A 14,330-nucleotide genomic window follows, 5' to 3' on the forward strand; every position below is an offset into this window, starting at 1 on the left:
CTTCGAGTCTGGATTTACCTTTTCCATTTGTACATTTGTGTACATCTTTTTTCTTCTTTATGGTTCTTGTTTTTAAAGATTGTGTTTTGGGTGACAGTTTTCATAGCACTTGTTCCATAACTTTGGTTACTTTTGTCATGACGTGTCAGCGTTCCCATTCTCATTTTCTATTACTGTCTGAACCAGAATTCTTCAATGTAATTGAGTTTTAGTTTTTGTCCTTTTTGTCTGCTAAACATACGTAAAAGTGTTTGCCACGTCGGCCTTTTCTCCTGTACATTTCACTGATCTAATGCTCGTTATGTTGCCAGCCATCACCACGGTTTTCAGATTTTACTATGAACAGAAGTTCAGTGTCCCTAGGCAGTGCCCCCTTTTCATTCTGCCTGGTAACTAGCAGTGCGTGTTAGTCTCTGTATATTTGATCTTTTTGGATGTATAGAACACATTGTGTTTATCCATTTCCAAACCCCTCAGGAACTGAAACCATCCAAGTAGTTTTCCTGCATTTGTTACAAAGCCAGCTATCTCTTAACGAGCATCCAAGTAGCTCTCTCTTCATCTTTTGATGGTCATTCTGGTTATTTCCACCTTCTGGCTACTGGGAAGGATGTCGTCACGAACAGTGACATACAAGTAACTCTTCTGTATACCTAGGCAAGGAATTGCTGGGGTATAGGGTAATGCTCTTTAATTTTTTGAGGAATTGTCATGATGTTTCCCATAGTAGCTTTGTAATTTTCCAGTTTTAGTGCTGTTGCATGAAGGTTTCAATTAATTCCTCATCCTTACAAACATTAATTTTGTGAAGAGGAGAAAATGGCACACAGGGCACAAGGCCGAGAGCATCTCTCTGAGAGGGCCAGAGGGAGTGAGACTAGCACAGCCCCTCACCGCCCCAGAGCAGAAAGCGGCTAAGGAGCCCTTAGCCCAGCCCCAGCAAACCTCTAGAGCCACCCTGACAGCAAGAGGTGTGTTTCTTTGTTGCTGACTCACACAGTTGTGGTACCGAGACTGGCGTTATTTAGGGAAGTAAGTTGGAGAGTGGAGAAGGTAGAGTATCACCCAATGCAAGTCTAGGTGTTAGCCCAAGTTCCAAGGCACAATTTCTCAATTAGTGCAGGCTCTGGTTTCAGTTCATCAAATCCAAGCCATCCAATAACGTTTGTGTCAGAGCAGTTGTAAGTAAGGCAGCTTCTCTTTCAAACGTTGGGCAAGAAGAGCAAAACCTCTGTGATCAGCACAAATACGAGAAGCCTTAGGTCCCTCCTTCCCTGTTTCACCACAGCATTGCCACCACTAGCACCAGGAACTTGCTCCAGTCTCCCTCAAGTCTTGCTGTCCAGTGTGGAAATCATTCTTTTATCCTAGTCCTGCAGCTAAGACAGCTGGGGACCAGAGGGGGCTAACAGTACTGGCTTTTAAAAAAGCCCATTTTTAGGCTGAGAAGATACCATCTTATTAGATATGAAGTGATAGTGGCTTTGATTTCCATTTTTCTAGTGAAATGGAACATCTTTTTGTGTGCTTGCTTGCCATCTATGAATCTTTGTCAAGCTTCTTTTCAGTTCCATTAGCCACTTTTTGATTGCTGTCTTTTGTTCTTTATATCAGAAATTAAAACTCTATCAGGTATTTGTTGCTGCTGTTAGGTGCTGTCGGGTCACCTGTGACTGATAAGGGACTGTTAATAGCAGATCTGAACCTTGCCCTGTCCAGTGCCCACGGTCTCTGTCCTGCTCCAGCCCACTGTGGTGGTCACATCAGTCCTTCTTGTTAAGGGTCTTTTCTTTGGCTTACCTGCTGCCTTTCCTAGCTTTATGTCTGGTGTATCATTTCCTAGCAAGGACCCTTCTTGATGAGGTCAGCAGTGGTAGGTCCCTCTGCTAAGACCCCTCCTGGCGAGGTCGGCAGTGGCAAGTCCCGCTGCTAGAGCCCCTCCTGGCATGGTCAGCAGTGGTAGCTGGGCACCATCCAGTTCTGGTCTGGTGTTGTAGAGGTTGTAGTGGTCTCTCTGTCCTCTTTTTTTCTACATCTCTTTGTCATGAATAAAGAGTGAAGAAAATCGGAGAGCTACACCAATCATCAGACCTGAGGTGGCCACTTGAAAGCCTTGAAAATCCCAGTCTCCTCATCACAGTAGGATGTTAAAACATTATTTTTGTTAATTTTGTTTTAATTACATTTTTTAACTAGGGCCTCCATCAGATCCCAGGACTTAGTTGAGGCCCTTTATTGGTTTTCCCTTATAAATCACACATTTGGCTCCATTGGTATACAGAAAATAGTAGGATTTCAATATATTTTAAAAAATCCATGTCATTTTGTGTGTGTGCACATTTTAATACTGTGTATTTATGTGTATTATTAATTTGTGTGCATTTGTTTTAATAATGTCTTATTAATGTGTATACTGTTTGCTAAGAATGTGTATTATTAATACCATACATGGTTAGTATGCTGTTCATGACCTGAAATGTTTACACTGCAGTCCCTCGGGCACTTTAATTAAATACTCAGTTATTATTTGGTTAGATCAAATCCTTTACTCATTATTAGGTCCATTTTTTGGTTTATCTTTACTTTCAAACCCACAATTGCTAACTTCTTTTGTTTTTGCCTCCAGAATACCTTTGAAACCATCGATTAGGTTATTTGAGCATTATTTGTCCAGATTATAAATTCTGAGAATCGTTAAAATTCAAGGTGAAAACAAAAAACAAAGACATTATGAGGAGTGGTTCAATAAATGTTTGAATTTTTATAATGAAGAATGTTGAAACTCTGAAAATGAATTTTTAACAGGTAATCCATCAAGAAGACCCAAGCCTGCACTTCCTCGTGAAAAAAGCAGTCTGGAGAAGGAGAAGGGACAAGTAAATCTCTATGTTTATATATTAGAGGAAAAATGCAGAAGTTTGATAGTAGTTACTTAATTTAAATTTCTAAACCATGTAAACTTAACACTAAGCACAGAATCTTGTGATGGTAAAATATTGCTTATCTTTCTGGATAGATGTGAAGTCTTATTTTTATAGGCTACCTCACCCCGGGAGCCATTTGAACCAACAAGAGTCCCAGATTCTGAATGTAAAGAAGAAGAAGAAAAAGAAGAAATTCAGGAGGAAATCAATCATCCTGATGGAAAGGTTAGAAAATTTTTTAGCAGATGCTATAAAATAAGCAAGCATGATAACGACCCTTGAAGGTGGATGTACCTTGGATTATGGTCTTTGGGCTCCTCTAAAAATGTCCGTGCACAGCATGTATTCAGTTTCCATTTTTAATTCAGAAGTGGCTACAAGGACTGTGGTTTGTTTTACCTCATTGTGTTTTTGCTCTGTACATAGCTAAGAAGCCTTCTCTAGTCCTTGACACTTAAGAGTCTCAATCTATTCTAAGTCTTAACTTTCCTGAAGACTCTCTTAATACTCATCCTGTGTTTGGTACCTTTCTTACCATCTGCAGCCTACACGTTTTTATTCTTAGTTTTTAAATGGAATAAGAGCAGGTAAGTGTTCCAGACAGAAGAGCAGTAAAGGCAAGGGAATTTAGCAAACAGAGTTGCCAAATGGTAGATGGTAAAGGAATTTCTTCCTGAGAGTCACTGAAAATTTTCAGATATTCAGATTTTACTTAAGTAAGACTAAAATCTGATTTAAAAATAGTCAAAAGTAAACAGGTTTTTCCTGTGCTCAATTCTTTCATGTTGGAACAGAATCCTTGCTGTCCCTCCGGCGGGTTTTCAGATGGTCCAAGTCCTGTGGGAGATGGTCCATCTTTCACTGTTGGGAGTAGGTGGTGGACTCGAACCACTTGCCTTTGGTTTGGCAGTGCAATTGCTTACCTGCCAGGTCCCCAGACTCCCATTTCCTGTTCTCAGGCATTGCTGACCCTTAGTGGGTTTTCAGAGCCTGTGCATCTCATGGGAGTGCCCTTCTTTCTCTTAGAAAACAGCTGGTGGACTCAAACCCTTATTTTCTAAGGTGGCCTAATGGGTAAGGAACCCAAAGGTAGGCAGTTCAAATCCACCAGCTGCTCAAAGGGAGAAGGATGGGCAGTCTCCTCTTGTGCAGTTGTGCAGCCTCTGAAAACAGCTGGGGGGGTCAGCTATGTGTGGTTCTGTTTCGACACAGCACATTACCACAGGGTAACAAAGACGTGATGAGGAAAGTTTTTTTTTTTTTAGAAAAATGCCCAGCTAGCGACAGTTACCAGTTTGTAACTTCCAGTAAATACAGCAGCAGACATCAGTGACTGTGGAAGTCACTGCAGGAAAAGGGGGCTTAAGTGATCAATGTACCAAACGGACACGACACAAACTTGTTAATGTCGACATTAAGAACAGACTAGCTGTAGTTCTGCCGTTTTGTTCTGAGAATTCACATACTGTGTCAGATAAATTGTACCTTTTAACCATCGGATTTACTTTTTAGCACCAAGAGGCTTGGTTGACATCCAGACTGCACTGGCATCTTACTAGCAAGTCCTCTGCCGCCTTCTGATGTGTCCTCAGGAGATGGTCTGAGGCTTCCCTTCTGTGCAGTCAGGGCACACCAGCTGCTCATGGCACATGTATGGATGAAGTGGTCCACACGACTTTTCACCCACTTAACCCAATACTGGTCCATGGAATGACGTACCCGTGTCATCCCTGCTTGTAGTAAACGTAGTCACACCTGTAACGTATTCTTGTCAAAACAATCTGAATTTCATCATGCCTCTGTTGTTGCGTGCCACTGCTTCTTAGCTGACCCTCCAGCCGGTTTTCAGAGGCAGTAAATCCCATCAGAGGAGACTGCCAATCCTCCTTTGAAACCCTTTGCAGATTGGGGTTGGCTATCGCAGCTCCTTACCACTTAGCCACCAGAGCGCCCTCTAAATACAGTTACTAGTATTTTAAGGAAAATGAGGGTAGGAAAAAAAAAAGAAATACAGGGGAATACAGAAGATGTTAAGTGACACCATGTGAAGTAATCAACCCAATTAAAAAGGTTGAAAATTCTACTTGGTCAGTGACCATCAACAATTGCTTTTTTTTTTCCAAAAAAAAAAGGTAGGCGAGGGCTGTTGAAGCTTAAGATTCTAGATACAGAACCAGCCAAGTTGTGTGTACTGTCCTTGTTCTGATCCCACGTCAAAGAAATCAACCGTAAAATACTTTAAAAAAAACACGTTTTGGAAAAATAGCATTGATGGAAACTATGCCAGCAAGGAATTAAGTTAGGTGTGATTAGTTTTGGTCATGTTATACATTTTTTCAATTTGAGATATCAAGGTATTTACAGGTGAATTTCTTTGAAAAACTAAAAATATGAGGCTGCTTTGGGGAAATGAGTGACCCAGGAATTGTTACATTGACTGCTGAGAGTTGAGACTGTTAAAGACAGTATTGTTTCCTTTTTGAGGGACTGTTTTACTTGGAGAAATTTCAAGAGAAGTGACTAGCAGAGAATTAGAGCTATTTTTTTTGTCCTGTGACTTCAGGAGGGTATCCTGCATATTGACCATTTGGTTTCCTTTCTTTTAGATAGAAAAGCTTTTAAAAAATGGGTGCCACATTGTTCTGTTTCCAAATGGGACTCGGAAGGATGTGAGTGCAGATGGCAAGACTCTGACCGTCACTTTCTTTAACGGAGACGTGAAGCAGGTTCTGCCGGATCAGAGAGTGGTAGGTTTCCCGAGGAACGTTCTTCCTCTGTCGCCTGATCCTCCCTTGAGGAAGACGACCTTCTGTCCTTGCGTCTTTACAGATCTACTACTATGCTGCTGCCCAGGCCACTCACACTACTTACCCAGAAGGACTGCAGGTGTTACATTTCTCAAGTGGACAGATAGGTAAGAACTGACTTCCTCTATTAAGAGTCTTCCCTTGAAAACCTGAAGTAATTACAGTAAACTTTTTTTTAAACAGAAAAACACTTCCCAGATGGAAGAAAAGAAATCACATTTCCTGACCAGACTATTAAAAACTTATTTGTTGATGGACAAGAGGAAAGCATCTTTCCAGATGGTACTATTGTCCGAGTACAACGGTAAGATACGTGTTCAGTTTAGCTTCATGATTATCAAAAACAGAATTTTTTTATACAGCATTTATATCTTTGTAAGACATTCAGAATTTTATTAACAAATGTGAACTAAATCTAAGACACCTTGGGGGCAGGTGCCAAAGTTCTGGACCTTTTGGAATTGTGATACCAGTATTTTCTTTCACTGTGATTTGAGTGAAAGGTTCCAGTTTTATTCATTCAGTGACTCATACGCATTTTAGTTTATTATAATGATTACAGGTTAATCAGACCTTGTCATATAATTCTTTTATGTTACCTTTTGGTTTACCCAGTGTCTGTAACCTGTTCATTTTTACTCCATACTACTGCCTCTATTCCAGCAACGCTCCAGGGATGATTCTGTACGTAAACCTTTCTTCAGCTTTTTAGAATAGTGCTTTTATACAAATATTTGTCCTTTTGAGACTTATGTCACTGAATAATTTCCTCTAAATTCACCCAGCTTTGACAGTTAATCCATGAGTTTATCTCTTTTTTTAAATGTATATAGTCAAGCAAATTCCAGATACCTTAATTCATTCAGTGCCTGTTTCTACATTCAGAGTTTCCTTTCACACTTGGAGCAGTTGTTCTCAAACTTCACGGTGTATTTGGGCGCCTTGAGGGCTTGTTTGATTCTGAGTGTTGGGCCCCTCCCCCGTAATTTTCACCGGTAAGCAGCTGTGCTGCAGTCTCAGGGGGACATGGTTTAAGCTGACCGCTGCTCCATGGCGGGAGGTTGAGCAGTCTCCTCTCTAGTTAACTGCCCGAGAACCCACTGGAGGGCCCGCTGTGGGTCAGCTCTGATAAAGTATATTCCTGGTGATGCTGCAGATCCAAGGACTGTACTTTAAGACAGTGGCTCTCAGCATGAGAGGAGTAAAACAACAGAAAGCCCACCGCTAGTCCTTGGCCCTGTGTTAAGTCATTCCCCGTCTCGCCCGACGCCTGTATTTCTAACTGCACAGCACAGCTGTATTCGTGCACATCAGTAAAGCAGCCGTGTTCCCACCTTCTGCTTCTTCAGTCCACTGCTTTCATACAGCTCTTAAAACCTCTTCATCCCTTCTTTGTGAACGCGGCTCTTTTCTTTACCTCCTATAGAGCATGCACTCATATGGTATTTAATGTCCTAGCCATTTTTTTAAAAAGGTGCAGAAGGCCAAACACTCTTAGGTTAAAAAAGGTTAAGTACAAATCCAATAATCGCAACTGCCAGTCTACATGGAGATACTGTGGAAGGGGAAGGACTTCCACGTGGAATAGTACTCAGGGATGTCTGCATAACAAGTAACTGCTATAATCAAGACGTCTTTTAGGCAACGGTTGTTATTTTTAAAATGTAAATACTTGTAAGAAAAACAAAACCTAATAATTTCTTTGTTACATGAACCATTTTTTCTTAAGAAATGAAATTATTTTTTTAAATTTACAGTGATGGCAATAAAATCATAGAGTTCAATAATGGCCAGAGAGAACTCCACACCACGCAGTTCAAGAGGCGGGAATACCCTGACGGCACTGTTAAAACTGTCTACGCAAATGGCCACCAAGAAACCAAATACTCTTCTGGTCGAGTCAGAGTCAAAGACAAGGATGGGAACGTGCTCATGGACACTAAACTGTAACGAGTCGTGGTTAATCATGAAATAACATTGACCTGATTTTCTTATAAAAAGGTGTATTTTTCTGGACTCTAATTTATACTTACTCTGTGTGTTATATGTACAAATGGTAAAGATTAAGTTTTGATTAAAAGCTTATAGTTTGTTCATTTTCTGGAAGAGCACTAGGACAACTTGACAATTAACTCACGCCGTCTTCAGTTACACTCATGACTAAAAGCAGCGGCAGTAAAACTCTGCGTGGTGCCAAGTGCTGTAGAGTCGGAACTCTGTACCTGACCCTACGACGGCTTTTCAGAGGTTGTTCATCACACGAGAGGAGCTTGCCCATCCTTCCTCACAGACTGGCTTGTGGATTCAAACCCTGTGCCTTTGGGACTACAGCACAGCTTCTTCCCAATAGGCCACCAGCACTCCCTATAACTGTGCCTGTGAAGTTTGAAGAACACCAAATGGATGCTGCTTTCACTGGCTGAAGAGGGTTTTAAAAGTCCACCAGGACACACTGGTCTCAGATCATCAACTTGCAGAGGAAGCTTACAGCATGAACATCTCTAACCAAAACATTACATAGTAGCTGCTGTGTGCCCTCGAGTCTCCAGGGCTTTAGAGGCAGGAAATCACGCAGAGGAGGCTGCCCATTGCCTTCTTGTTAAGCGGCTGGCAGATTTGAACTGTCTGCCTTTCGATCACAGCACAGTTTCTCACTCCTCTAATTAATACTAACGTTAAAGCACGTGATGTACAGCAGCAGCTCTCTTAACTGACAGAATGGGGGAGTTTAAAAGTTCATTCTTTGAATTCAGGTTATAGTAAGAAAGTAACAGTAACTAAGGTGACGAGTCTCAGGTGACTCAATGGCACATAACGACACGGTGACTAATTTATGGAACACCTGAGAATGAAGGTGCATAACTACTACTGAGCTGGTCTAAGTTACCTCCCACTTTCATTTCTGCTTCCTAGTGGAAGCCAGGTGTCCTCAGCATCACCTGTGAGTAAAATTACACGACTGGGTGAGAACTCGCCTGTATGTTTAGTACCAGGTAAGTGTTGGTAACATTACCCAGAATGGATATAAGATCTGAATATGAAAAAGAATTCTTTCATAAACACAAGCAGCACAGTCCTTAGAGGAAATGCTAAAAAATCTCTGCTCGTCAGAAGCTACCCACAGACAGCAGAAGGCACGGACTGGCGAGGGCACGTGCCATGCATGCCCCAGGAATCCCCGGCAGCCCTAAAGCTCATGACAATTCCACGGAAAAATGGGCAAATAGAAACACGTGAAAAACCTCTTAACCTCACTCACTGCTGAGCCCGGGATGGCACAATAAAGCAGATGGTCTTACGGCAGCATCCGCTGTCTGGCCGTACCCAGTACTGGTAGGGAGCGCACACTATGGAGGTATGGGAAACTGCTGAGCTTGGCCTTTTGTGTAGAGATACCCTAGAAAACCTCTCCTGTGTACACAAGGGGTCCTACAAGGAATGTAATAGAGGAAAAAAATCCTGGAACAGCCTAACCATCTAACAGTGTGTGGTCCACACAGATGAACAGAGCAATCCAAGTAAATAAAGAAGAGCTACAGAGGCCAACAAGGGTAAACAGTACAGAAAAAAACCCCTGTGATGCCATTATGTTTAAACATACGCAGAGCAAAAGCATATACTGTGTAAAGATACATTCATATATAAAAATGATAAAGACTTGGAATAGGAATCGCCAAGTGCACAGCAGTGACGACTTCTCCAGAGGACAAACAGTGGATGTACGGGCAGTACCACACAGCTTTCACTAAAGTCTTATTTTTTTAAGCTGGATCTACATTAGTTATAAAACAGCTTAATTTCTTTTTATGCGCTTGAAATACTTTAAAAATTATGGTAAACAAGAAAATGTTTGAAAGCAAGGATTTATTAACTACTATTCATATAATTTCTAATGGTTCAACATGTAAGGGGTTGAGGTAGGGAGACGACTGCAACATTGCAGAACAAACAAGTCAAGAAATATAAGCCTGTAAGAAACAATCTAAATGAAAAAACTCTTCTGGACTGGTCGCAGTGTACACGACACAACCTGAAAAACAAAATGCAAATTATTTTAAACCTTTGCTTAATGTTCAAATCTAGCTGCTGACACATTTATAAGAGAGAACGTGTATTGTTGACCCATTTTGTTAACAGGGCATGACTGCGTCCAGTGCTGTGCGCAGACCCTGAGAGACAGCGCCCACCCATCGGGGCAGGCTTTCTGACACCGGGGCTCAGTGGGTGAGAAAGGGCTGTGGAGGAGAGAGCTGGCAGACACACTCTTGGCACTTGGCTGTCATTCCTCAGAGCAAGGAAGAATCCTGGCTGGGGGCTCTTACGGCATTAATCGTATTGCTGTATGAGTCACATGCCCTGTGATGGTTATGATTGCAGCTATGCACTTGAGCATACTTACCTCATTCGTCTCTGTCCGCGAGCCCCATTTCTACTAATGACATATAAACTGGGTGCTGCGCATCTTCATATAATCTCACGATGGGTTCTGGCGCCTGAGCCTGAAATGAATGGAAAGATCTTGTTTCCCAGTGTTACCCACCATTTGGGGGCCTCAGCCTAAAAATGATGTTTTCTGACAATATTTGTTTTATTTGTTACCTGGTGTCTGCTTTATTTCAAAGGAGAGAAAAGCCATTTTCTTGGTTTATTTATAATTCAAAGAGGACACTGATGAGACAGTGGTAAAATTCTCGTCCTTAATGAGGAGCACAGAGTTTCAATAGTGGCCAGTGCCCATCATGTGCAGCCTTCAGTCATCTGTCATTAGAGGACTGTGTGTTGTTAAGCTAAATAGAGTACTTCTGTGGACTTGCTAGACTAAGACCAGGAAGAAAGGCCTGGCAACTTATGAAAAACAGCCATTACACATCCCATGGGTCACAGTGGACTGACCGGTCCTGGAGAAGGCTCAGGACGGGGCAGCACTTTGCTTTCAGCCACATATTCCCAAAGCAGTCTGGGTGGCTCTCTCCTACAGCCTATCTTCCCATTCTTTTGCTCTAGAAATGGTTAAGCTGTCCTCAAGATTTTCCTAAAAAAACCAGCTGACATCAAGTCAGTGCCAACTTGTGACCATGTGCATCAAAACAGAACTGTGTGTTCCACAGGGTTTCCAGTGGTTGGTGTTTTGGAAGTATGGGCCAAGTCTCTAACCAACGCCCCACAGGGCAGATCCTGAAGCCTGTTTCCACCACTCGGGTCAAAAGGTTTTCCTAGGTGGAGAGGAAAGGCTTTAACACAAGAACTGTTAAAAATTAATCTACATCTATGCTTAAAGTATTACCCTTTGTGCATCAGCTGATTGGACTCTGAATGTTATTCAGAGAAGTGACTATAGTTATTTTTTTAATTGTGTGTGTGTGTATCACTAACAAGTCAGTTTTACTCACAGTAAATTTAATTTTAACAGTACAATTTGCCCAGAGTTTGCAAGGTTGTAATTTTTAGAGAAACAGACTGCTACACATCTTTGTGAAACATTCCCATTTGGTAGCTGCAGAACATTTTACTACAGCAGCAGGCCTCCTTCTCCATGTGTTGTTACGTACCATCGAGCTGGAACCGACCTATGGCTGACCCTCCAGCAGGTGTGCAGAGGCTGTAAATCACACAGAGACTGTTCATCCTTCTCCCAAAGGGCAGCTGTTAGATTTGAACTGTGTGTCTTCAGAACGGCAGTGCCGCTCCTTACCACAAAGCCACCAGAGCTTGTATCCATATAGGTACATATACGAGTATTTGTCCTTTCTTAAATTTTCACTGTCAATTCTTAACTGAATAATCTACAATATTTTGTACACACAGCATTATATGTACATACATTTTCAAAAAAGCACTTTCTAAGCAAGGCTTAAATATGACTCCTTCCCTAAATCATGTGCCTTATAGGGACCAGGTAGGTATGAAAAAGGAGTGTGGCCAGTTAGGCTGAAGTGATGCCAGCGATAAAGCGCCTGCTTCCCACATACAGGAGGCTGCTGCTACGTGATCACTCTCCAGCTGGCTGCCTTTTGGCACCTCCGGTACCTGGACTCTAATACCTCAGCAGAGCCACAGGTGCACATGGAAAATTTTCCAAGTTCAAAACACTAAACATAAAACATCCTTGCAGCCCAGCCTCTATTTAAAATAGTAAGCACATTTCTATTAAAGCCAGTCTAGAGCTTCTTATAAAAACTGAAGCTGTTCATACAGGATCTACTACTACACTGAGCAATTCAGAGTGAGGACAAGTGAGAGGTTAGTGCAACTGGAGTTTTTAGGACTTTGATGAAAACATCCTTCCTGTTTTCCAGAGTCATCTTTCAAGGTGTAGCTCAAGTCACTTTCATCTCTATTCACTTAATAAATACTTGAGTTTTAACTAAGAAGTAGCTAGACATAGCTCAACACAGTTTCCTGATTTTTCCACACAGAAAAAGTCCTTGTTTTTCCCTTTTTCCTTGGGAAAGTCGCCCATGCCTGTATTGTATTACTTCATCCTATTTCAGAGGGAGCTCTTGTGGCCTAGTGGCAGGAAGCTGCACTGCAATCCCAAAGGTCTGCAGTTGAGAGTCTATCAGCCACTCCATGGGGGAAGGATGCACAATCTCCACCTGCCTGTGGAAACCCACTGGAGGGCCCACTATGGCATGGTTCCAACTTGACAGTATGCAACAAGCGGCCGAATACAAAGTATAAACATGTTAAACCACTTTTACAAGACTAGTTCAGCTGTTCCTTGAACAAGGTGAGGGATTAGGGGTGCTGCCACCTTCCCCCTAAATTAATCAGCATATCACTTCTGACTCTTCAGAAACAATCATTCATCGTTACACCTGACCAGAAGTCTTTGATGATGAACAGTAAACTCACACATTCTTTGTATGCTTATCTGTATTATGTCCTCAACCCACATAAAATCTGCATTTTCATTGCTCAAAGTGTGCGAGTCTTCGTGCCTGCTGGCACAGCTGCAGCAATGGCATCATGTATTTCCTCTTTTTTTTTTTTCACTGCGCTCCTTAGACTGGATTCCTTTCTCTGGAAGTGACAGGCTGCCCTAGTTGCAAACCTCAATCCATGGTTCATATCAAACAATTCAATTTTTCCTTCTAATGTGACTTTGCCTTTCGTGAACACTTTCAGCACCTCCTGGGACACTTTGAGTCTCTTACATTATTTAGGATCTACAGAATTGTATTAAACACAGTGAAAAATGTGGGAAACACAAGAGGTCATGTTCTACTGAAATACGTTAGTAACACAGCATTCTGAAGGGGGGGGGAAATAGATGCAAATGGTCCCTGTGGATTTCAAACCTAGTTAAAGGGTCAGCTGTGCGTACCTGCTCATCATACTACAGCTACTCTTCATTTTGGACTTAGAACTGCACAGACATAAAACACTTAAGCAGGAGTGACATCCACTTCCTAAACCACATGCCTCTGGAAACTATGAACTTTCATAAATGTCAATAGTTGTAGAGGGGCTTCAGGCTTTTTGTTCGTAGGGTCGCTATGAGTCGTGCTCAACTCAAAGACAATCAACAACAACAACTGTTAACAGAGACGTTCGAGATACTATCATGAACACTTTGGCTAAACAGTAGGTATTTACCACGGAAGAAGCATAAAGCTGTTTTCCTTGAAGACAGTCTATCATGGCCCACAGTGCTTCCATGCTCCACGTGGGACAATACGGTATTCTTGTCTTCCCTGAATCTCTTACAGGAGGTTTAAATCCTGCCAAGATAACTTTAACGGCTCGAGTTGGATACTGCATAAGGTGAAGTGGAATTTGACGCAGCCTGTAAAAAATGCGTATCAAACATCAAAATTAAAATTCTCTTACAAAACACATTATGCATCCCTTTCTATGATGGTGCTGAAAATGAAGGAAGCCCCTGCCCCTCCCTAAACTGAAGCCAAAGCAAAGGCATTAAAGGCCAAAAGGCAGTCCTGAAGGTCATCCACAGGCAAAAAAAAAAGATCTGCACGTCACCCACCTTCCAGTGGCCTAAGACGCTGAGACTCCAAAGTCAGCCCAAATACCCCAGAAGCACCCTCAGGAGAAACAAGCTTGACGACTATGCCATCATCAAGTTCTCCTGGCCACCGAGTCAGCCATGAAGAAGACAGGAGATAACACTTGCGTTCACTGTGGATGTCAAGGCCAACAAGCACCAAATTAAACAAGCTGTAAAGGAGCTCTATGACATTGATGTGGCCAAGGTCAACACTTTGGTTAGTCCTGATGGAGAGAAGAAGGCCTATGTTCGACTTGCTCCTGACTATGATGCTCTGGATGTTGCCAACAAAATGGAGTCCAGTTGGCTAATTCTAAATACAAATTTTTCTCACCAAAAACAAACAAAAAAACCCCAACAACCTCCCCCCCCCAAAATCCATTATGCAATAGCTCAAAGAAAGTACTGAACAGTGTAACAAGAGTGCAAGATTTGTACAGTGAAAACTGTAAAACAGTGTTGAAAGAAATGAAAAATTATGTAAGTCAATGGGAAGATATCAACTCCACAATCTGGATGAAATATTTGAGAATGTAACTTGCCCATGTGGACAATATACACAATGCCGTGCACAGGAAATCAACTCAAGAG

The 14,330-nt window shown here is 41.9% G+C and overlaps 2 protein-coding genes across 2 annotated transcripts in view; one reads left to right on the plus strand and one right to left on the minus strand.

Annotated features, from left to right (window-relative positions):
- CENPJ (centromere protein J) overlaps positions 1 to 7,681 on the plus strand; it is a 39,063-nt gene extending 31,382 nt beyond the window's left edge. Inside the window, exons 11-16 of the mRNA XM_006879552.1 lie at positions 2,806 to 2,876; positions 3,039 to 3,149; positions 5,531 to 5,671; positions 5,754 to 5,838; positions 5,915 to 6,035; positions 7,489 to 7,681. Coding sequence (XP_006879614.1) covers positions 2,806 to 2,876; positions 3,039 to 3,149; positions 5,531 to 5,671; positions 5,754 to 5,838; positions 5,915 to 6,035; positions 7,489 to 7,681 — 722 coding nt within the window. The remainder of the gene's footprint in view (positions 1 to 2,805; positions 2,877 to 3,038; positions 3,150 to 5,530; positions 5,672 to 5,753; positions 5,839 to 5,914; positions 6,036 to 7,488) is intronic.
- Positions 7,682 to 10,131: 2,450 nt separating this feature from the next.
- Positions 10,132 to 14,330, minus strand: part of RNF17 (ring finger protein 17) — a 145,817-nt gene continuing 141,618 nt past the window's right edge. Inside the window, exons 34-35 of the mRNA XM_006879553.1 lie at positions 13,331 to 13,520; positions 10,132 to 10,230 (exon numbers count right to left, since the gene is read on the minus strand). Coding sequence (XP_006879615.1) covers positions 10,132 to 10,230; positions 13,331 to 13,520 — 289 coding nt within the window. The remainder of the gene's footprint in view (positions 10,231 to 13,330; positions 13,521 to 14,330) is intronic.

This window comes from Elephantulus edwardii, unplaced genomic scaffold, assembly GCF_000299155.1.
Source record: "Elephantulus edwardii isolate Elephantulus edwardi_28Jun2011 unplaced genomic scaffold, EleEdw1.0 scaffold00004, whole genome shotgun sequence".
Lineage (NCBI taxonomy): Eukaryota > Metazoa > Chordata > Mammalia > Macroscelidea > Macroscelididae > Elephantulus > Elephantulus edwardii.